The sequence below is a fragment of the Cherax quadricarinatus genome, chromosome 42 (genome assembly GCF_038502225.1).
Source record: "Cherax quadricarinatus isolate ZL_2023a chromosome 42, ASM3850222v1, whole genome shotgun sequence".
NCBI classification, from domain to species: Eukaryota; Metazoa; Arthropoda; class Malacostraca; order Decapoda; family Parastacidae; genus Cherax; species Cherax quadricarinatus.
The window spans coordinates 16,421,577-16,441,838 of record NC_091333.1 but is presented as its reverse complement, the minus strand read 5'-3'; the positions used below and the strand labels follow the sequence as shown (position 1 = coordinate 16,441,838).

Sequence of the window (20,262 nt, the reverse complement as noted above, 5' to 3'; positions counted from 1 at the left end):
CTACATGAGAATGGTATGGGAAGCCTACTTCTAGAAAAGGAGCCTGTTCTGTTGGTATCAAAAGGTGAAGGCTGGTGAGATCTATTTAACAGTGCTCTCAACCAAGTGAATAATAGCCAAGTTGTGCTCATTGAGGAAACCTACCATGTGTGTAGGCCTGAGAAGAGTATAGCAAAACCTGATGGATCTCAGTGGTTGATATTTTAGACTGTTTTAGGTTTTTACAAACTGCCAAGTCTCTCATCTTTGCACTGGAATGGTAGGTGTCTGTAGGGCCTGTTGTAAATAGATACAACTGGAATGCCATATCGAGATCTACGGGCTCTCAGAGGAAGGCACAAGCTTAATTGCCTGATGACCTGACCACCAGACCTCTATCATTGAATTTAGTAATAGAAGATGAATTCTGTAGAAACACCCATAGTAAATTTTCAGTTACTCTCCAAGTATTTTGAAGCACATTAATTAGTCTTCTCTTCAAGGGTGAGGGGCTTTTCATCCAAGGAATTGGATCATCCCTGTTTTTCTCAGATGATTTTTGAATATCCCCACCCTTCTTTCAGTCTCAATTATTGGTAAATTTTCCCATTTGTCAAAATGTTTTACAGCTTATAGTGCAAGGATGACCACGATGTGGCAATAACCTGTGATTTGGTAATGCGTTTCACCTTGTTCCACTGCCACCATTGCTGCCATTCCTGTTGTTTCTGCAGGTACCAATACCATTAGCACTGCTGCTACTGGTGATGCTGCTGCTGTTGCTCTTATAAAACCAAGTTGTCTCTGATGTTCACTCCCTTGATGCTAACTCTCTTAGTCTTGACTCTGTCTAATTTACTTCATCACCTGCTATAAATGAATGAGTGTATTAAAAATGAAATCACTCTCTTCTCATGTTTATCAAAGGAAAAAAAAATGTTGTTTGAGCCTTCATGGAAATTAGTATTTAACAGAAATAGCTCTCTAGTTTATAGTTGTAGCAGGCTAAATGTGAAGTTTATTAGTAAGGGAGAGCTCTCATCTCATGAACTTCACTCTAGGTTTGTATAATTTATTTTATTTCTAACTCTCAGTATCATGTCTCAGTGAAGCATTCTGAACCATGAAAGATTCTTAGAGAATGATTATAGAATGGTTCTTTGAGAACTGGGATAATGCTACTTCAGGTATTTTCTGTCCAAGCCTAGACCAAGAATTTATACTCAAACCATTATACTACAAATGCAGTATTTAAGGGTTTCCATGCCTACTCTAGAGGAAGATGTGAGAGTGCTGAGAATTTTGTTGAAAATGTACAAGGGGCACAACGAAAACTGCTGATTTATGTGTGCTTGAGCCAGTGTGTGTGTAAACACTGAGCATGGGTACTGACCCCATAATGGAATGCTTGATAATATCCACCTTTCCCACTGAATTCTCTCAGTTTAGATTAACAGATTTTTATTACTTCAGATATGCAATTCACCTTGTGTTTTGCTGATGCCATGATATCACAACTTATCACTAGCCACAGTTTGTGTTTTTTAAATAAAATATGTACATTTAAGTGAATATTAACTATTAAGACCTATGAGTTTATCTGAAAGGCTAAAACTATACTCTTCTATAACTTTAGTCAGAAGCGAGGGTGTTAAAGAATGCTGAGAATGTAGCTAGGAATTTTCTTTGTTATTTATACTAAACAATGGTGTAATTTAGAGAAGAGAGTGTACATAAAAGTTGTTAGCATTAGTCACCTTGACTGATTGTTCCTACCTCTTTAGGACTCATATATTGATAAAATAATCCTTCATGTTATTGTCAGATTAATTTTAATGAAAGAAACTAACCTTGGTAATCATATGCAATTCATAATTATTCCAACCCCCCCCCCCTCCAAAAAAAAAATGCTGTACTTATTCAATGTTTGTAGAGTACATACATATTGTAATGTATGTATACCTATAATACAGACTGTGATACACTTAAGATGTTGTCTTAAATGTTTGTTCATGTATCCTTTTCTTTAACCCTTTCAGGGTCCAAGGCCAAAATCTGAAGTGGTGCCCCAGTGTCCAAGAAATTTTGAAAAAAAAAAAAAAAAAATATTTTTTTTACAGAATTAAAGAGTATATTTTTGTGAAGGTAATAAAACAAAACAAAAAAAAATTCTTATCAGTACTTACCGAGATACAGTGCTGAGAAGTTGACCCAAAATGACCGGGTGGCGGCAACATCGACGATTTCCACACACATGCATTACTTTATTTTACGTTTTTTGTAGTTTTTTCTTTTCTTTTCTAATTTTTTTCTTTTCCTACTAACATTTGGGGCCTGAGAGACCAATACTGTATATAATGTATATACATAAACTCACTGTATTGAACACAATAATCACACTAAAGTTATTATCATATTATTGTTTACTACTTTTGTTTATTACAATAAACATGCACAAATCTTGTATGATACTAATGTTCTATCATATTTACATATTTACAATCACTGGACATATTTTTAGAACTGCTGGAGCTTGTGGAACTCCTTGAAACAAGGCACCATGCACAGAGGCACCTTACATTCCTCGCATAAACTGAGTGTCTTTGCATCTTTGTTGCCATCGTTTTGCTTGTGCACAGACAATGCATCTCTTCTGAGCAAATTTCTTCTTAGTTGCAGGAAGCTGTATTATGAAATGATCACCTTCCCTCCTCAAACGCTTGGGTATATTCTGAGGAGTTCGAGGACCTTGTTGTATAGCAGGTGTTGTTACCTGGTTCTTCATTATGAGTTGTCTGACAACAGACAAACAAAATTCACCATACGGTGGTCTGTTGCCAGTCTTCATTTGGTACATATTATATGCACTGAGCATTGAAATGTCCATGAGATGGAAGAAAAGTTTCATGTACCACTTGTAACTCTTATGAACACAATTATCAAAGCCAATTTGCATGTCACATTTGTCAACCAAGTGCATGTTTTGTATGTAATCAATCACTGTCGCTGGTTTTTGAATATGTTCATTAGTCATTCTATCAAATTTGCCACTGTCTTGCATTTCGTTACGGTGAATGGTTGTCAACAATGTGACATCTCGTTGGTCATGCCACCATAATGCCATGATGTCACTGGCAGTAAACACCTGCACGTCATCACCACGAGCACCTGAGTTGAACCTGGGCATATATTTATGATTAGAACGCACTGTGCCACACACATCTGTCTTGCTCACTTGCAAGAAATCACTGAGTAAAGGCCTTGTGTACCAGTTATCGTTATGTAATGCATGCCCCTTACCAAGATAAGGTGCCATCATGCTTCTCACTACGTCACCTGAGATACCCAATAACATCCTGGTATCTTTCAACGTTTTACATCCCGTGTATACAACAATATCCAATACTAGGCCACTGTTACAGTCACAGAGTACAAACAGTTTTATACCAAAGCGTTTCCTCTTGCTTGGTATATACTGCTTGAATGACAGTCTACCTTTGAACAAAATCAAAGACTCGTCAATTACAAGATTCTTGAATGGATAAAAGTACATGTTGAACTTTTGTTTCAGATACATAAAAACATTTCTAATCTTGTATAACCTGTCACTTCTGTCAGGCCTGGTTTTCTCAGAGAAGTGCAACATACGTAGCAGTAAGATAAACCTGTTCACTTGGATGATTTCACTGAAGACCGGGGTAGAAATTAGCCGATCTGTGGACCAGTATGCTTTTATATTATGCTTATAGACATGAGGCATAAACATTATTGTTGCAAAAAGCAAATACATTTCTGCAACAGTCGTCTCTTTCCACCGGTGTAGTCTTGACTGTGGTGATATGATCGTATTTGCCATGGTGTACTCAAAATACTTGCTACTTTCCCTGACAATAGTTTCCATCAAGGGCTGGTCAAAGAATAGCTCAAAGAATTCCAGTTCATTGGCCGTGGTTCCAAGGGGACAAGTAGGTAGAATTCCACTTTGAGAATCATCAGAGTGGTGGGGCTTGGGAACAAAATTGGGATTTTGCTGCCAATTCCAGATACGGTTTGCTGGTGGATACTGGATATCATAGGCTGGTTGTGCGGGTAGTTGTTGTTGTGGTGGGCTGGTGGCTGACGCTCCGCTTTGTCCTTGAATTGAGGAGTCAGCTGAGTGGGTCCCAGCCTGGGCTGGTGAGTCACGCATGGCCGTGGCACTACCATCACCACTACCACCACCTACTGATGCCTGTGGTCTATCCATGCCAAATGTAGCCACATCATCCTCACTTTCACTGTCTATTCCTGGTGTAGGGCCATGGGATGTACTCCGGGATGTACTCCGTCCCCTGGGCACTGCATAGGGAATACTACCCATGTGCATGCAGCAGCGTATATACCGACGCTTCACTGGTGAATATGTTTCCTCACTATCACTACTCGAATGATCGTCAAGAGCAATAAAATCACAATCCACATCACTATCATCATCATTACTGAAATCAGAGGCCTGGCCACACGAAAATAATAGTTTTCTCTTGTGATGAGGTACAACTGACCGTGACTGAGGAGTGCCCACACCAGAGGTAGAAGGTTGAGGATCGTCAGGGTTTTCTGCACTATTATCGATATCCTGGTCATTCCTTTTGGTCACTAACTGATCAAAGCCAAAGAATTTGTCTTCATTTCCACTTCCATCAGAGTCAGAACTATCAGATAGGAAGAGGAGAGTCCCAATTTTCCTTGGAGTGAGAGTTGCCTTGCGACGAGGCATGCTATGTGGGCGCCTAGAATTTTTGTTTATGGCGCACACACACCATGCAGACCCGTTCTCTCACATGTAGACCTACCAGCCTTTTCGTGCTAAAATTGACGCTGCTAGAATTTTGGCATAGATCTACGGTTTGGACCCTGAACATGAAGCCGTAGATCTACGGGACGGACCCTGAAAGGGTTAACGTGTTGGTATCATATTCTTGGTTGTTAACCCTTTCAGGGTCAACAGACCCTCTCCCAGACTTGTTCTCAGGGTCGACAAATTTAAAAAAAAAAAAAAAAAAATTCTTATGAAAAGATAGAGAATCTTTTCCCTATCATAATGACACCAAAAGTATGAAATTTGATGGAAAACTTATGGAATTATGCTCTTGCGAAGTTAGTGGTCTCGACAATGTTTACGCATCGGCGATTTTGCCCACTTTGAGCCCTATTTTCGGCCAATTTCAGTGTACTAGTCAAAAACAATCATAACTTTTTCGCTAGAACTCCATTTTTTCTATTGAATGAGTACAAGAAACCACCCATTTACCAATTTCAACTATCCAATAAAGTGGTCAGAATGTAGCAATTTTGCCAATTTCACACAAATTTCAAAAGATGCCAATTTCCAAATAGGGTCCAAAATAAACAAGAAAGACATTCTTGGCACTAAAATAACATTTCCTCTGTTCATTAGTCACGTCCCCAGGCCCCTCTTACATTCTTTTGCTTTCCAATTTGAATTTTTATTCTCACAAAAATAGAAGATTTACTGTTATGCAGACTACTGCATTAGTGTAGAAATGGTATAAATAATATCAGCACATTTGTGAAAGAATATTAGACTTACCAGTTGACGTGTATTGGACGCGTACTTTGCTACTTTGCGCTCAATTTCAAGGTACTTTTCATTGTAAACCCAACCAAAATCATCTCAATTTCTGTAATATGTCATCCATTCTATAAAATGAGACCAGGAAAACTAGAATACCATCATAAATACGATACGAAAATACAGTGCAAAGTCGCTGTTTTAAACCAAAAACACTGTCAAAGTTTTTTTTTCTCATTACATAAGAACATAAAAACATAAGAAAGGAGAAACACTGCAGCAGGCCTGTTGGCCCATACTAGGCAGGCCCTTTACAATTCATCCCACTAACAAAACATTTGCCCAACCCAATTTTCAATGGTACCCAAGAAATAAGCTCTGATGTGCAAGTCCCACTCAAATCCAACCCCTCTCACTCATGTATTTATCCAACCTAAATTTGAAACTACCGAAAGTCCTAGCCTCAATAACCCAACTAAGTAGACTGTTCCACTCATCAACTACCCTATTTCCAAACCAACACTTTTCTACATCCTTTCTAAATCTAAACTTGTCTAATTTAAATCCATTACTGCGGGTTCTCTCTTGGAGAGACATCCTCAAGACCTTAATAATATCTCCTTTATTAATACCCATCTTCCACTTATACACTTCAATCATGTCTCCCCTCATTCTTCATCTAACAAGTGAATGTAATTTAAGAGTCTTCAATCTTTCTTCATAAGGAAGATTTCTAATGCTATGTATTAATTTAGTCATTCTACGGTGAATGTTTTCTAACAAATTTATATCCATTCTGTAATATGGAGACCAGAACTGAGCTGCATAATCTAGGTGATGCCTTACTAATGATGTATAAAGCTGCAGTATAACCTCTGAACTTCTGTTGCTTACACTTCTTGATATAAATCCCAATAATCTGTTTGCCTTATTACGTACACTTAGGTATTGCTGTCTTGGTTTAAGATTGCTGCTCACCATAACCCCCAAGTCCTTTTCGCAATCTGTATGGCTAAGTTCTACATCATTTAACTTATAAGTGCTAGGGTTATGGACACTCCCGAGCTTCAGAACCTTGCATTTATCTATATTGAACTGCATCTGCCACTTTTCTGACCAAGAATAGAGTTTGTCTAAATCCTCCTGAAGTTCCCTAATACAGTGGACCCCCGGTTAACGATATTTTTTCATTCCAGAAGTATGTTCAGGTGCCAGTACTGACCGAATTTGTTCCCATAAGGAATATTGAGAAGTAGATTAGTCCATTTCAGACCCCCAAACATACACGTACAAACGCACTTACATAAATACACTTACATAATTGGTCACATTGGGAGGTGATCGTTATGCGGGGGTCCACTGTATCTACATTTGAATCAATTATCCTACCTATCTTTGTGTCATCGGCGAATTTGCTCATATCACTAGTAATACCCTCATCAAGGTCATTGATATATACTATAAACAACAATGGGCCTAAGACTGATCCCCACTTGGATTTAACCCCATTTATGGACACTCTCTGCTTCCTGTCTGTGAGCCATGACTCGATCCACGAGAGCACTTTTCCCCCAATGCCATGAGCTGCCACTTTCTTTAACAGTCTTTGGTGCAGAACTCTATCAAAAGTCTTACTAAAATCTAAGTAAATAATATCAAATTCTTTATCATGATCAACAGCCTCAAAAGCTTTACTGAAGAAAGGTAATAAATTAGTTAGACAACAATGGCCTCTCGTGAATCCATGCTGAGTATCATAAATCAAGCTATGCTTATCGAGATGGCTTCTTATAATCTCAGCTATAATTGACTCTAGTAATTTGCCTACAATTGAGGTCAGGCTTATTTGGCGGTAACTTGTCGGTAACGACTTGTCCCCTGCTTTAAAAATAGGAATTACATTAGCCATCTTCCACATATCAGACACTACACCTGTTTGAAGAGATAAATTAAAAATATTAGTTAATGGTTCACAGAGTTCCATTTTGCATTCCTTAGGAACCCTTGAAAAAAACTCATCAGGACCCGGCAACTTATTTTGCTTCAGTCTGTCTATCTGCTTCACAACCATTTCGCTAGTGACTGTGATGTTACATAATTTATCTTCTTCAGGCCCACTATAAAAATTAATTACTGGAATATTGTTAGTGTCTTCCTGTGTAAAAACCGAGAGAAAATAATTATTTAAAATCGACCACATTTCATTCTCTTTGTCAGTTAGATGCCCATAGTTATTTTTAAGGGGACCTATCTTATCTCTAACTTTTGTTCTATAGACCTGGAAAAAACTTTTTGGGTTAGTTTTCGAATCCCTAGCAACCATAATTTCATAGTCCCTTTTAGCTTTTCTTATCACCTTTTTAATATCCCTCTTAATGTCAATATATTGATTCAAAAGATGACCCTCGCCTCTTTTGATACGCCTATAAATTCCCTTCTTATGCCCTAGTAGATATTTCAGCCTATTATCCATTTTGGGTCATTTCTATTTGATCAAATTTCTTTATACAGGATAAACGTTCTTTGAGCAGCATGTATAGTGTTCAGAAAACTGTCATATTAATAGCTCTCTTCGTTACCCCAGTCAACAAACGATAACTGTTCTCTAAGCCCATCGTAATCTGCTAAGCGAAAATCTGGGACTGTTACTGAGTTATCCCTACTAACATACTTCCATTCAATGCTAAATGTAATTGATCTGTGGTCGCTAGCACCCAGTTTCTCTGAAATTTCTAAATTATTAACAAGGGATTCATTGTTTGCCATAACTAAGTCAAGCAGGTTATTTCCCCTTGTAGTCTCTGTCACAAACTGCTTCAAAAAACAATCCTGAACTACTTCTGAGAAGTCATATGATTCTAAATTCCCAGTCAAGAAATTCCAATCAATATGACTAAAGTTAAAGTCTCCTAGAATTACTACATTATCGTGCCTTGTGGCCTTAACAATTTCCTCCCATAGTAGTCTCCCTTGGTCCCTATCTAAGTTTGGGGGACGGTATATCACACCTAAAATCAATTTTTCATGCCCCACTGAAAATTCTATCCAAACAGACTCTGTATGTGTTACTTCAGACTTAATAACCGTTTTTATGCAACAGTTCAAGCGATCTCGGACACACAATGCCACCCCACCCCCCTTCCTGATACTTCTATCTACTTGGAACAATTTAAAACCCTGAATGTGACATTCCGCAGGCATGTCCCGACTTTTTGAATTAAACCACGTCTCAGTTATGGCAAATCCATCAATGTTTCCTGCACTAGCAACTAATCTCAATTCGTCTATCTTATTCCTAGCACTACAGCTATTAGCATAATATACATTGAAAGACTCTCCTTTCTCTTTACCCTTCTTGCTCATTTCTGTTTTTCTACTAAACCTACTACTGTCCTTATCACCTAGTGTCACTGGCTTTTCAATATCTACCTCGTTCTGCTTATTACTAGTTCCCCTAGAACTCATAATATTACTACACTGGGACTTCACTGTTTTTCTGCCAAAACCCATACCACTAACTATTCCTAGTTTAAAGTCCTAACAGCTCCCTCCACTGCAGTTGCCAATGCCCCCACCCCAGACCTAGATAAGTGAACCCCATCCCTGGCATACATGTCATTTCTGCCATAGAAGAGGTCCCAGTTGTCAATGAATGTTACCGCATTTTCCTTACAGTATTTGTCCAGCCAGCAATTGACACCAATTGCCCTGGACAACCATTCATTTCCAACTCCTTTCCTTGGCAAAATACCACATATGACAGGGTTCCCACCCTTCCTCCTAATTATTTCTATTGCTGACCTATACCTGCTAATCAGGTCCTAATTACACTACGCACTGTGTGCTGCAGGATTTTTTTTATACTGCGCACATTGACCACATAGACCCATTCTTTCATATGTAGGCCTACCAGCTTTCTCTCACTAGATTTGAGGGTGCTAGAATTTATGCATACTAGTACGTTAAAAACCCTGGTGCGTAAGCCGTACTAGTACGTCAGAAACCCTGAAAGGGTTAAGCAGCACACCATGATACTTGGGCTGCTGTATCTCTTGATAATGACATGATATAACTAACAAAGACCTCTCAATATGCTCATTGCTGATGAGTTTTTTCTGTATTAGGCAGCCTAGTGACTTTGACACCTGGGTTTGATTATGTAGCACCATGTCTGAAGGCTTACAGCCTCATATACTGTAATGACATCTAATGAATCTATATGCATTGGTGACTCATATTATTTCTTCATCTGTTTCATTGGTTATGGAATTATTAAATACTGTGTATCCTAAGGACACTGCATACTCTACAAGGTCTGTACTTAACCCTTTCAGGGTCGAGACCCCTGATCCTGAACTTTCTCTCATGGTCAATAAATTAAAAAAAAAAAATATTTTTTTCTTGTGAAATGATAGAGAATCTTTTTCCAATGGAAATGACACCAAAAGTATGAAATTTTATGGAAAACTTACGGAATTACGCTCTCACGAAGTTAGCGGTCTCGACGATACTTACGCATTGGCAATTTTGCCCACTTTGATCCCTATTTTCGGCTAATTCCAATGTTTCAGTTGATTAAAATCATAGCTATTTTGCTAGAACTCCATTTGTTCTATTGAATGAGTACAGGAAACCACCCATTTACCAATTTCAACCACCCAGTGAAATGGTCAAAAATTGGCAATTTGGCCAGCTTCACACAAATTTCAAAAGACGCCATTTTCAAAATAGGATCCAGAGTAAACAAGACAGACATTCCTGGCACTAAAATAACATTTTCTCTGTTCATTAGTCATGTCTCCAGGCCCCTTTTATATTATTCTTGCTTTCCATTTTGAATTTTTATTCTCACAAAAAATAGAAGATTTACTGTTATACAGACTACTGCATTATTGTAAAAATGGTATAAATAATATCAGTGCACTTGTGGAAGAATATTAGACTCACCAGTTGATATGTATTGGACGCATGACGTGATTCGTTTACTCTTGAACATCGGCAAAAATCGAACGTTTCCACTACTTTGAGCTGAATTTCAAGGTACTTTTCATCATGAAATCAATCAAAATCATCTCTGTTTCTGTAATATATCTTCCATTCTATCAAATGAGACCAAGAAAACGAGAATACAACCATAAATATCATACGAAAATACACTTCAAAGTTTCTGTTTTAAACCAAAAACATGGCCGGAGTTATTTTTTTCTCATTATGCACTGCGGGTTGCAGGTTTTTTTTTATACTGCGCACACTGACCACGCAGACCCATTCTTTCATATGTAAGCCTACCAGCTTTGTTCTGCTTGATTTGAAGGTGCTACAATTTATGTGTACAAGTACGGCACCGACCCTGGCTCTCAAGCCATACAAGTACGGCACAGCCCCTGAAAGGGTTTATACTTGGTTTGTCTCTTATCTTCCTCTTGTACTAAATGCTTGGTTTGTCTCCTACCTTCTTCTAATACATGTATAGAGCAAATGGACCTAATGTAGCTTTTTATCACCTGGTCTAGACTTGCCACCTCTACAGGCACATGTACATCATTGTGTGGCCATATTGGACTAAAGAGGTTATATATGAATGGCTTGTTTGTAATAAAAGGTTGTCTGGGTTGTTGGGACAGTCTCAATTTGATATAGAAAACAAGAAGCCACTGTGCTGTAGGTGGAAGGGGTAAGAAGTCCAAATTGAGCAGAAAGGGTACCAGTGTTTAGAACTTGTTGTTTAGTGGTAATACTGATAGGCAGTGATTTCTGAAGTAGTTTTATCAGAATCGATGTATAGAAGTTTTTTGTACAGAGTGGTAGAACTTTGGAATAAAATATAAGAAAAAGTTGCAAGTTATACACAAATTGTAAATTTTAAAAATTATGTTGTAAATTTAATACTGATAATAGGGCACCACGAGCAAAGCTCTACATCTCTGGTTTTGAATAGGTAATAATTGCAAATACCATAGAGTATATGATCACACTATTAAACTCATGATCCTGGACACTAGAATAAATACACATGCAAGAAAAATAAAATAAGAAATTATTTGATACATTGAGCTTTATAAGAACTTATGTTTGCGTAACATGATAATTTTTTAATTTAAGAATACTGTATAAATAATCAGTAATTTATTTGTTTTGTTGATCTATACACCTCTAAATGCATTTGTATTCTAACTTATTAAATAAATGAAGGGTGGATTGATTATTAATTAATGCATAGTTATAGAGTAGTAATTTTGTTTTCCTCTTTTGTGATGCATAGATAGGATTGGTAACAAACACTTATTCTATTCTTAGATAATTATATTGATATGACTTGTAATTCTACCATTCTGTAATTCTAGTCAGATTGACGTGAATTCTTCAGTGGCATTGGTTTTAATGGGATGGTTTAGTTACTTGGTCAGCACTGCCTAAGATGGTGTTGTCTCTTTGCAGCGGCTGGCTTCTGTCTTGGCTGCTGGATGCGCAGGTGTGGGCCTATTAGGGCGTGTAGGAGGAATGAGCGAGGCTGAGCGCTTGGCGTGGGCACGAAGCCTCGGAGGTGGACAAACTTGGACCTGTCCAGTGTGTCACAAACAGTTTGGCATGCGTTACTACTATGAACGTCACCTTAAATGTCACCAAGCTCAAAAGGACCACCAATGCCCCTACTGTTCATTTCGTGCTTCCTATAAATGGAATTTGAAATCACATGTGCGGAACAAACACCGCGACAAACCACCTCCTCTCTAATTATAATACATTACTCTGAAAAGCTCATGTGAATGGTAATATATACAGTATGTATGTTGTGTGTGTGCATGTGTGTATATGTGTATGTGTTAGTTACCATTTTGTCCTAGGCACATGTCGATTAGACACTAGGCCTGTTAGCGTGTTAGTGTTTGAGCGTGCGTGTGTGTGTGTGTGTGTGTGTGTGTATGTATGTTTGTGTTTATGTGTATATATATGTATGTGCGTGTATGTGTGTTTATTTGTATGTGTATATATATATATATATATGTATGTATGTACAGTGGACCCTTGGTTATCAGTTATAATTCGTTCCAGAAGGTGAGCCTAAATCCGAAAAGGCCGAAAACCGAAGTACAGTATTGTTTCCCATAAGAATTAATGTTAATCTAATTAATCCGTTTCAGACACCCAGAAATATGAACAAAAAATACATTTTTTAAAGATTAACTATAGTTTTACATACAGAAAACAATGAGAAATAAATATGAAGCACAAATTTTAATGATAAATGAACATTACATACCATAATTGAAGACTCTTGTTGGCTTGTGTAGTGTAGTCCCCCTATTATTACACTATACAGCCATATTATTACCATATTCACTGAGTTTAATAATTTTTGACAACTACCTTTAGATGCCATCATAAACAAAGGGAGAAGTAATGAATAATTCATGCCAAGAATTGTAAACAAACGCATATGAAGGGTGGTTAGTGGGTGAGACACCAGCTTCACAGTTTTCTCTAATGCTTAATCAGAGAAAACGTAATGTTTACTCTCCACCCGACTCCACTCAATAGCATATAAACATTGCATGTTTATATGCTATGTTTATTTGCTAAATGCTATGTAACGTGTTTCTTATGTAATTTTGAAGAAAATATCATAGATGGATTGATGAAAATGTTTATATTAACCTAAAATACGACAATGTGCCCAAGAGTGATTATTATTAACCATACATCGCATATAAACATTGCATGTTTTTATATACTATGTAACGTGTTTCTTATATAATTTTGAAGAAAATATCAGATGAGTTAATGAAAATGTCTGTACATATTAACCTAAAATAAGACAATGTGCCCAAGAGTGATTATTATTAACCCTTTCAGGGTCCGTCCCGTAGATCTACGGCTTTACGTTCAGGGTCCAAACCGTAGATCTACGCCATGAGCTCAGCTCACTCTGATAAACTGTGAGTGGTACATTTGGGCCTAGATATGAGAGAATACATCTATGTGGTATGTGTGCACCACATAAAACAGATCCTGCAGCACACTGTGTATAATGAGAGAAAAAAAATGAAATCATGATTTTTCGATTAAAACAGCAACTTTGCAGTGTTTTATCGTATGTTTTTTATAGTTGTATTTGCGATTTCTTGGTCTCATTTGATAGAATGGAAGACATATTACAGAAATAGAGATGATTTTGATTGGTTTTAGCACTGGAAATGGCTTGAAACTGAGCTCAAAGTAGCAGAAATGTTAAATTTTTGCCGATATTCAAGAGTAAACAAACGACCTCACACGTCTAATACACATCAGCTGGTGGGTCTAATATACATTCACAAATATGGTGATGATATTTATACAATTATTACAGTATTGCATAACAGTAAATCTTCTATTTTTTGGTGTGAATAAAAATTCATTATGTGAATAAAAAATCAAAATGGAATTTATTTGTAAAGCCTCAAAACATAACTAATGAACAGAGGAAATGTTAGTTTAGTGCCAGGAATGCCTACATTGTTCATTCTGGACCCTATTTTGAAATTGGAATATTTTGAACTTTGTGTTAAATTGGCCAAATTAACAATTTCCGGTCACTTTATTTTGTAGTTGAAACAGTTGACTTGGCGATTTCTTGTGCTCAATCGATAGAATAGAAGTAATACTAGTGAAATAGCTAAGAATTTGGTTGATTGGAATAATGTAATTGGCCTAAAATGGGAGTCAAAGTCGGCAAAATCGCCGATTCGTAAATATCGCTGACACATCAAAATTCGCGAGAGCATAATTTCGTCAATTTTCCACCAAATTTCGTACTTTTTGTTTTATTACCTTCACAAAAAGATTCTCTATGATTTCATAAGAAAAAATAACAAATTTTTTTTTTTTAAAATTCTTGGACACTGGTGCGTGACTCCAGATTTGGGCCTTGGACCCTGAAAGGGTTAAACATACATCACTTATGAACATTGCATATTTTTATATACTATACTGTTTCTTATATAATTTTGAAGAAAATACCATAGAAGGATTAGTGAAAATGTCTATATTAACCTAAAATAAGACTTTTAATGTGCTCAAGAGTGATTTATTATGTATCCAATACGGCGGCTAATCTCCGAAATAACAGCCGATAACCGGGATAAAATTTCGACCAAAAACGCGGGTGAAAATCAAATTGGCTGATATCTGGAACGGCCGATAACCAAGGGTCCACTGAATATATATATATATATATATATATATATATATATATATATATATATATATATATATATATATATATATATATATATATATATATATATATATATACACACACACACACACACACATGTATATACAGTGGTATCTCGGGTTATGAACTTAATTCGTTCCAGAAGGCTGTTCAAGTGCCGATACCGAACGAATCTGTTCCCATAAGGGATAATGTAAATTAGATTAATCCATTTCAGACCCCCCAAAAATACGTTTACAAAAGCACTTACAAAAATTCACTTGCATAATTGTTTGAGTTGAGAGCTGTTTGTAACCCAAGGTACCGCTGTATACATATACATACATACATACATACATACATACATGCATACACACACACATACATGCATACACACACACACACACATATATATATATATATATATATATATATATATATATATATATATATATATATATATATATATATATATATATATATATATACATATATATACAGTGGTCCCTCGGTTTTCGTAGTTCTCGGGAATCATAAATTTCGGAAATCATAGGGATATTTTTGTATAAACATGGGCTCGCTTTTCATAGGTTGACTTGCGAGCCGTAGTTCATCCGGGATGCGTACCCACGGCGTGAGCCATGGCGGCAGCCAGTCTGGCATTGTTTACCAGTGAGCGAAGGTCCCCTCACGTGCTCCAGTGAAATATTTCATAATATTCCATTTATTTTAGTGCTTGCAAGTACAGTACTAAATAACCTACCATGGCTCCAAAGAAAGCTCCTAGTGCCAAGCCTGTGGTAAAGAAGGTGAGAAATACGATTGAATTTAAGAAAACCATCATTGAACAATATAAAAGTGGTACAAGTGTGGCCGAACTGGCCAGGATGTATAAGAAACCCTACACAACCTTATGTTCCATAGTGGCCAAGAAAAAGGAAATCAAGGATGCTGTTGTTACAAAGGGGGTAACTATGCTGACAAAAATTAGATCACCAGTACTCGAAGAGGTTGAGAAGTTATTATTGGTGTGGATAAATGAGAAACAATTAGCAGGAGATACTCTTATGACTTCGATTATATGTGAAAAGGCTAGGCAGTTGCATGACGATTTGGTAAAGAAATTGCCTGCAACTAGTGGTGATGTGAGTGAATTTAAGGCCAGCAAAGGCTGGTTTGAGAGATTTAAGAACCGTACTGGCATACACAGTGTGGTAAGGCATGGTGAGGTTGCCAGTTCGGACCACAAGGCGGCTGAAAAATATGTGCATGAATTCAAGGAGTACATAGAGGCTGAAGGACTGAAACCTGAACAAGTGTTCAATTGTGACAAAACAGGCCTCTTTTGGAAGAAAATGCCAAAGAGGACCTTCATTACACAGGAGGAAAAGGCAATGCCAGGACACAAGCCTATGAAAGACAGGCTGATGCTAATGTTCTGTGCTAATGCTAGTGGGGATTTCAAAGTGAAGCCATTACTAGTGTACCATTCTGAAAATCCCAGAGTGTTCAGGAAAAACAATGTTATGAAGAGTAAATTGTGTGTGTTTTGGAAATCTAATAGTAAGGCATGGGTCACGAGGGAAATCTTTGTCGAGTGGTTCAATGAAGTGTTTGGCCCTAGTGTGAAAGAGTATCTCCTGGAAATGAAATTGGATCTCAAGTGCCTGCTAGTAATGGACAATGCACCTGCTCATCCTCCAAACTTGGATGATCTAATTTTCGAGGAGTTTGGGTTCATCACAGTGAAGTTCTTGCCCCCGAATACCACTCCTCTCCTCCAGCCCATGGACCAGCAGGTTATTGCAAACTTTAAAAAACTCTACACCAAAGCAATGTTTCACAGGTGCTTAACTGTGACCACAGACACTCACTTGACCCTAAGGGAATTTTGGAGAGAACACTTCAGCATCCTCCATTGCATAACCCTTATAGGTATGGCTTGGGAGGGAGTGACTACCAGGACTTTGAACTCTGCCTGGAGAAAATTGTGGCCAGATTGTGTCGACAAGAGGGATTTTGAAGGGTTTAGGACTGACCCTGATTAGCCTATGTCTGTTGTAAAATCAATTGTGGCACTAGGGAGTTCCATGGGGTTGGATGTGAGTTTGGAGGATGTGGAAGAATTGGTGGAAGACCACAACGAAGAGCTCACCACTGAGGAGCTGCAAGAGCTTCAGCAGGAACAGCAACAGATCGCAGCTCAGAATCTTGCTGCAGAGGAGGAGGAAGAGAGATGGAAGATGGTGCCTTCTTCAGAAATTAAAGAGGTTTTTGCTATGTGGGGTTTTTTTTTTTTGCTATCTGGATTTTTGCTATGTACCTGTCTCACAGGTACACACAAATACAAGTATACATAGTGTAAATTACCTAGGGCAACCCAAAAAAATCCAGACAAAGTGCTATACTCTGCTTGAAGATATGAGTAAATGTGATGCAGTCTTGTGGCTCTCTCTGAGACAGAGAGCTAGACAGATAGACAGGGAGCTTGACAGACAGACAAGTAGACCAACAGACATGTTTGTGTACCAGCAAAAACAAAGCGAGGGCCGATGCTCATAGTCACCTCTAATCTTATCTTATCAAGTCTTATCACCACACCCTCGCGTATGCTCATCAAATGTCAGCTCTTATCTAATGTTATCTCATCTTATCACCTCACTGTCAGGGGTGGACTGAGGCTTGTTTTTCATGCTTCAAGGGAACTTATTATTACGTATTATTATTATTATTATTATTATTATTATTATTATTATTACATACTTTCACATATCCAAAACATTGCTGGGACCTATAAATACTTTGTATATATATTCCAAGAGAACAGTAAATGGCCAAGGCAGGTGTAAATGTCCACCTGTCAGTGTGTTTGTGACAATTTGAGTACAATTTCAGTACCTAATACTAGTGTCAGAACAAAGATTGGTTATGAAATGACAAGAACTGCTATAAATTGTAATTATCAGAACATAAAAATTATATAAAATAATATGAAAAATAGAAAAAAAGGTATATTGGCAACACTTCTCCAAGCGGCAGGACTTGATGTTGCTGTCACGTGAGCATCCAGTGCCAAATTCTCGGCCTTATATCTCTGATCCTAATTTTTTTTTATCCTATAACACTTAGAAAAATGTGCTCTTTATTTTCATTAAAAAAAAAAATGATATTTTTATTTTTCAAAATATTCAGGGCACTGGGGTAGTGAACGTATATATACGTTTGGATCGTTTACGGGTTAAACAAAAAAAATTGTATCAGTTAAGTTCGGTGATCAAACAAAACAGTGTTGTTGGATGTTTACAGGGCCACTAACATCATATGCCACAGCCTCAACCTCCCCCACCCTCAACATTCTCCACTATCTCTGCTCCAAGTGTGTCAATACATATACACTTTATATAAATAGTTTAACATTGCTTTATATTCTGTAGTGTGTTATGATTTATTATGTTTTTATAAATGATATTTCTGCAATTAGCCTCACAAATACTCCATTTTCTCTTTCAATAAAAGCATGGGAAGATACTATAGTCAAAGTTAGACAGGAAATTGCGGACGCTTCCGCCGCTGCCTCTGCCACCATATTATGGCCTATTTTATTCATTCTAGAGTATATATCATGTTAATTATATTGTTTATTATGTCATATTAGATAAATTATGATAGATAAATAAGTGTCGTGCCGAATATGTAAAACTGGTCAATTAGCAAGAACTCATTTAAAATTAAGTCCTTTCTAAAATTTTCTCTTATACGTTTAAACATATATTTTTTTCATTAATGTTGATGTAAGAATTTATAATTTTGCACCAAAAGAATCTTAGAAAACTTACCTAACCTTATTATAACAAGCGCAGTTTATTTTAGCCTAACCAAACTAAACACATTTTAGATTTGATTACAATAATTTAATACTAAAAAAACACAGTGAAATATATTTTTTTCATTAGGCTCAGAATGATTTTAGCGAAATAATTGCATAAACAAATTTTCGTTTGTCCTATATGGCAAGATGAGCATTGCTATTTAACCCAAGTTCGCAAGTTCTGCCTATTCGGCACGACACACACACACACACACACACACACACACACACACACACTCTTTCCTGTATTTACCTTTAATTTTCTTCTTTTGCACACCCTTCCAAATTCATCCACCAGTCTCTGCAACTTCTCTTCAGAATCTCCCAAGAGCACAGTGTCATCAGCAAAGAGCAGCTGTGACAACTCCCACTTTGTGTGTGATTCTTTATCTTTTAACTCCACGCCTCTTGCCAAGACCCTCGCATTTACTTCTCTTACAACCCCATCTATAAATATATTAAACAACCACGGTGACATCACACATCCTTGTCTAAGGCCTACTTTTACTGGGAAATAATTTCCCTCTTTCCTGTATACTCTAACTTGAGCCTCACTATCCTCGTAAAAACTCTTCACTGCTTTCAGTAACCTACCTCCTACACCATACACTTGCAACATCTGCCACATTGCCCCCCTATCCACCCTGTCATACGCCTTTTCCAAATCCATAAATGCCACAAAGACCTCTTTAGCCTTATCTAAATACTGTTCACTTATATGTTTCACTGTAAACACCTGGTCCACACACCCCCTACCTTTCCTAAAGCCTCATTGTTCATCTGCTATCCTATTCTCCGTCTTACTCTTAATTCTTTCAATAATAACTCTACCATACACTTTACCAGGTATACTCAGCAGACTTATCCCCCTATAATTTTTGCACTCTCTTTTATCCCCTTTGCCTTTATACAAAGGAACTATGCATGCTCTCTGCCAATCCCTAGGTACCTTACCCTCTTCCATACATTTATTAAATAATTGCACCAACTACTCCAAAACTATATCCCCACCTGCTTTTAACATTTCTATCTTTATTCCATCAATCCCGGCTGCCTTACCCCCTTTCATTTTACCTACTGCCTCACGAACTTCCCCCACACTCACATCTGGCTCTTCCTCACTCCTACAAGATGTTATTCCTCCTTGTCCTCCTTGTCCAGGTAAACACGAAATCACAGCTTCCCTATCTTCATCAACATTTAACAATTCCTCAAAATATTCCCTCCATCTTCCCAATACCTCTAACTCTCCATTTAATAACTCTCCTCTCCTATTTTTAACTGACAAATCCATTTGTTCTCTAGGCTTTCTTAACTTGTTAATCTCACTCCAAAACTTTTTCTTATTTTCAACAAAATTTGTTGATAACATCTCACCCACTCTATCATTTGCTCTCTTTTTACATTGCTTCACCACTCTCTTAACCTCTCTCTTTTTCTCCATATACTCTTCCCTCCTTGCATCACTTCTACTTTGTAAAAACTTCTCATATGCTAACTTTTTCTCCCTTACTACTCTCTTTACATCATCATTCCACCAATCGCTCCTCTTCCCTCCCGCACCCACTTTCCTGTAACCACAAACTTCTGCTGAACACTCTAACACTACATTTTTAAACCTACCCCATACCTCTTCGATCCCATATATAT

General features: G+C 37.3%; 1 protein-coding gene across 11 annotated transcripts in view; it reads left to right on the top strand.

The window, feature by feature from the left end:
* LOC128695675 (protein tramtrack, beta isoform) overlaps positions 1-20,262 on the top strand; it is a 520,376-nt gene that overhangs the window by 414,127 nt on the left and 85,987 nt on the right. For 2 of the 11 annotated variants that reach the window (XM_070093355.1, XM_070093354.1), the window contains exon 5: positions 11,990-12,321. The exons of the other annotated variants lie outside the window; for them this stretch is intronic. In XM_070093355.1, coding sequence (XP_069949456.1) covers positions 11,990-12,286 — 297 coding nt within the window. In that variant the 3' untranslated portion in view covers positions 12,287-12,321. The remainder of the gene's footprint in view (positions 1-11,989; positions 12,322-20,262) is intronic. 11 annotated transcript variants of the gene reach the window in all.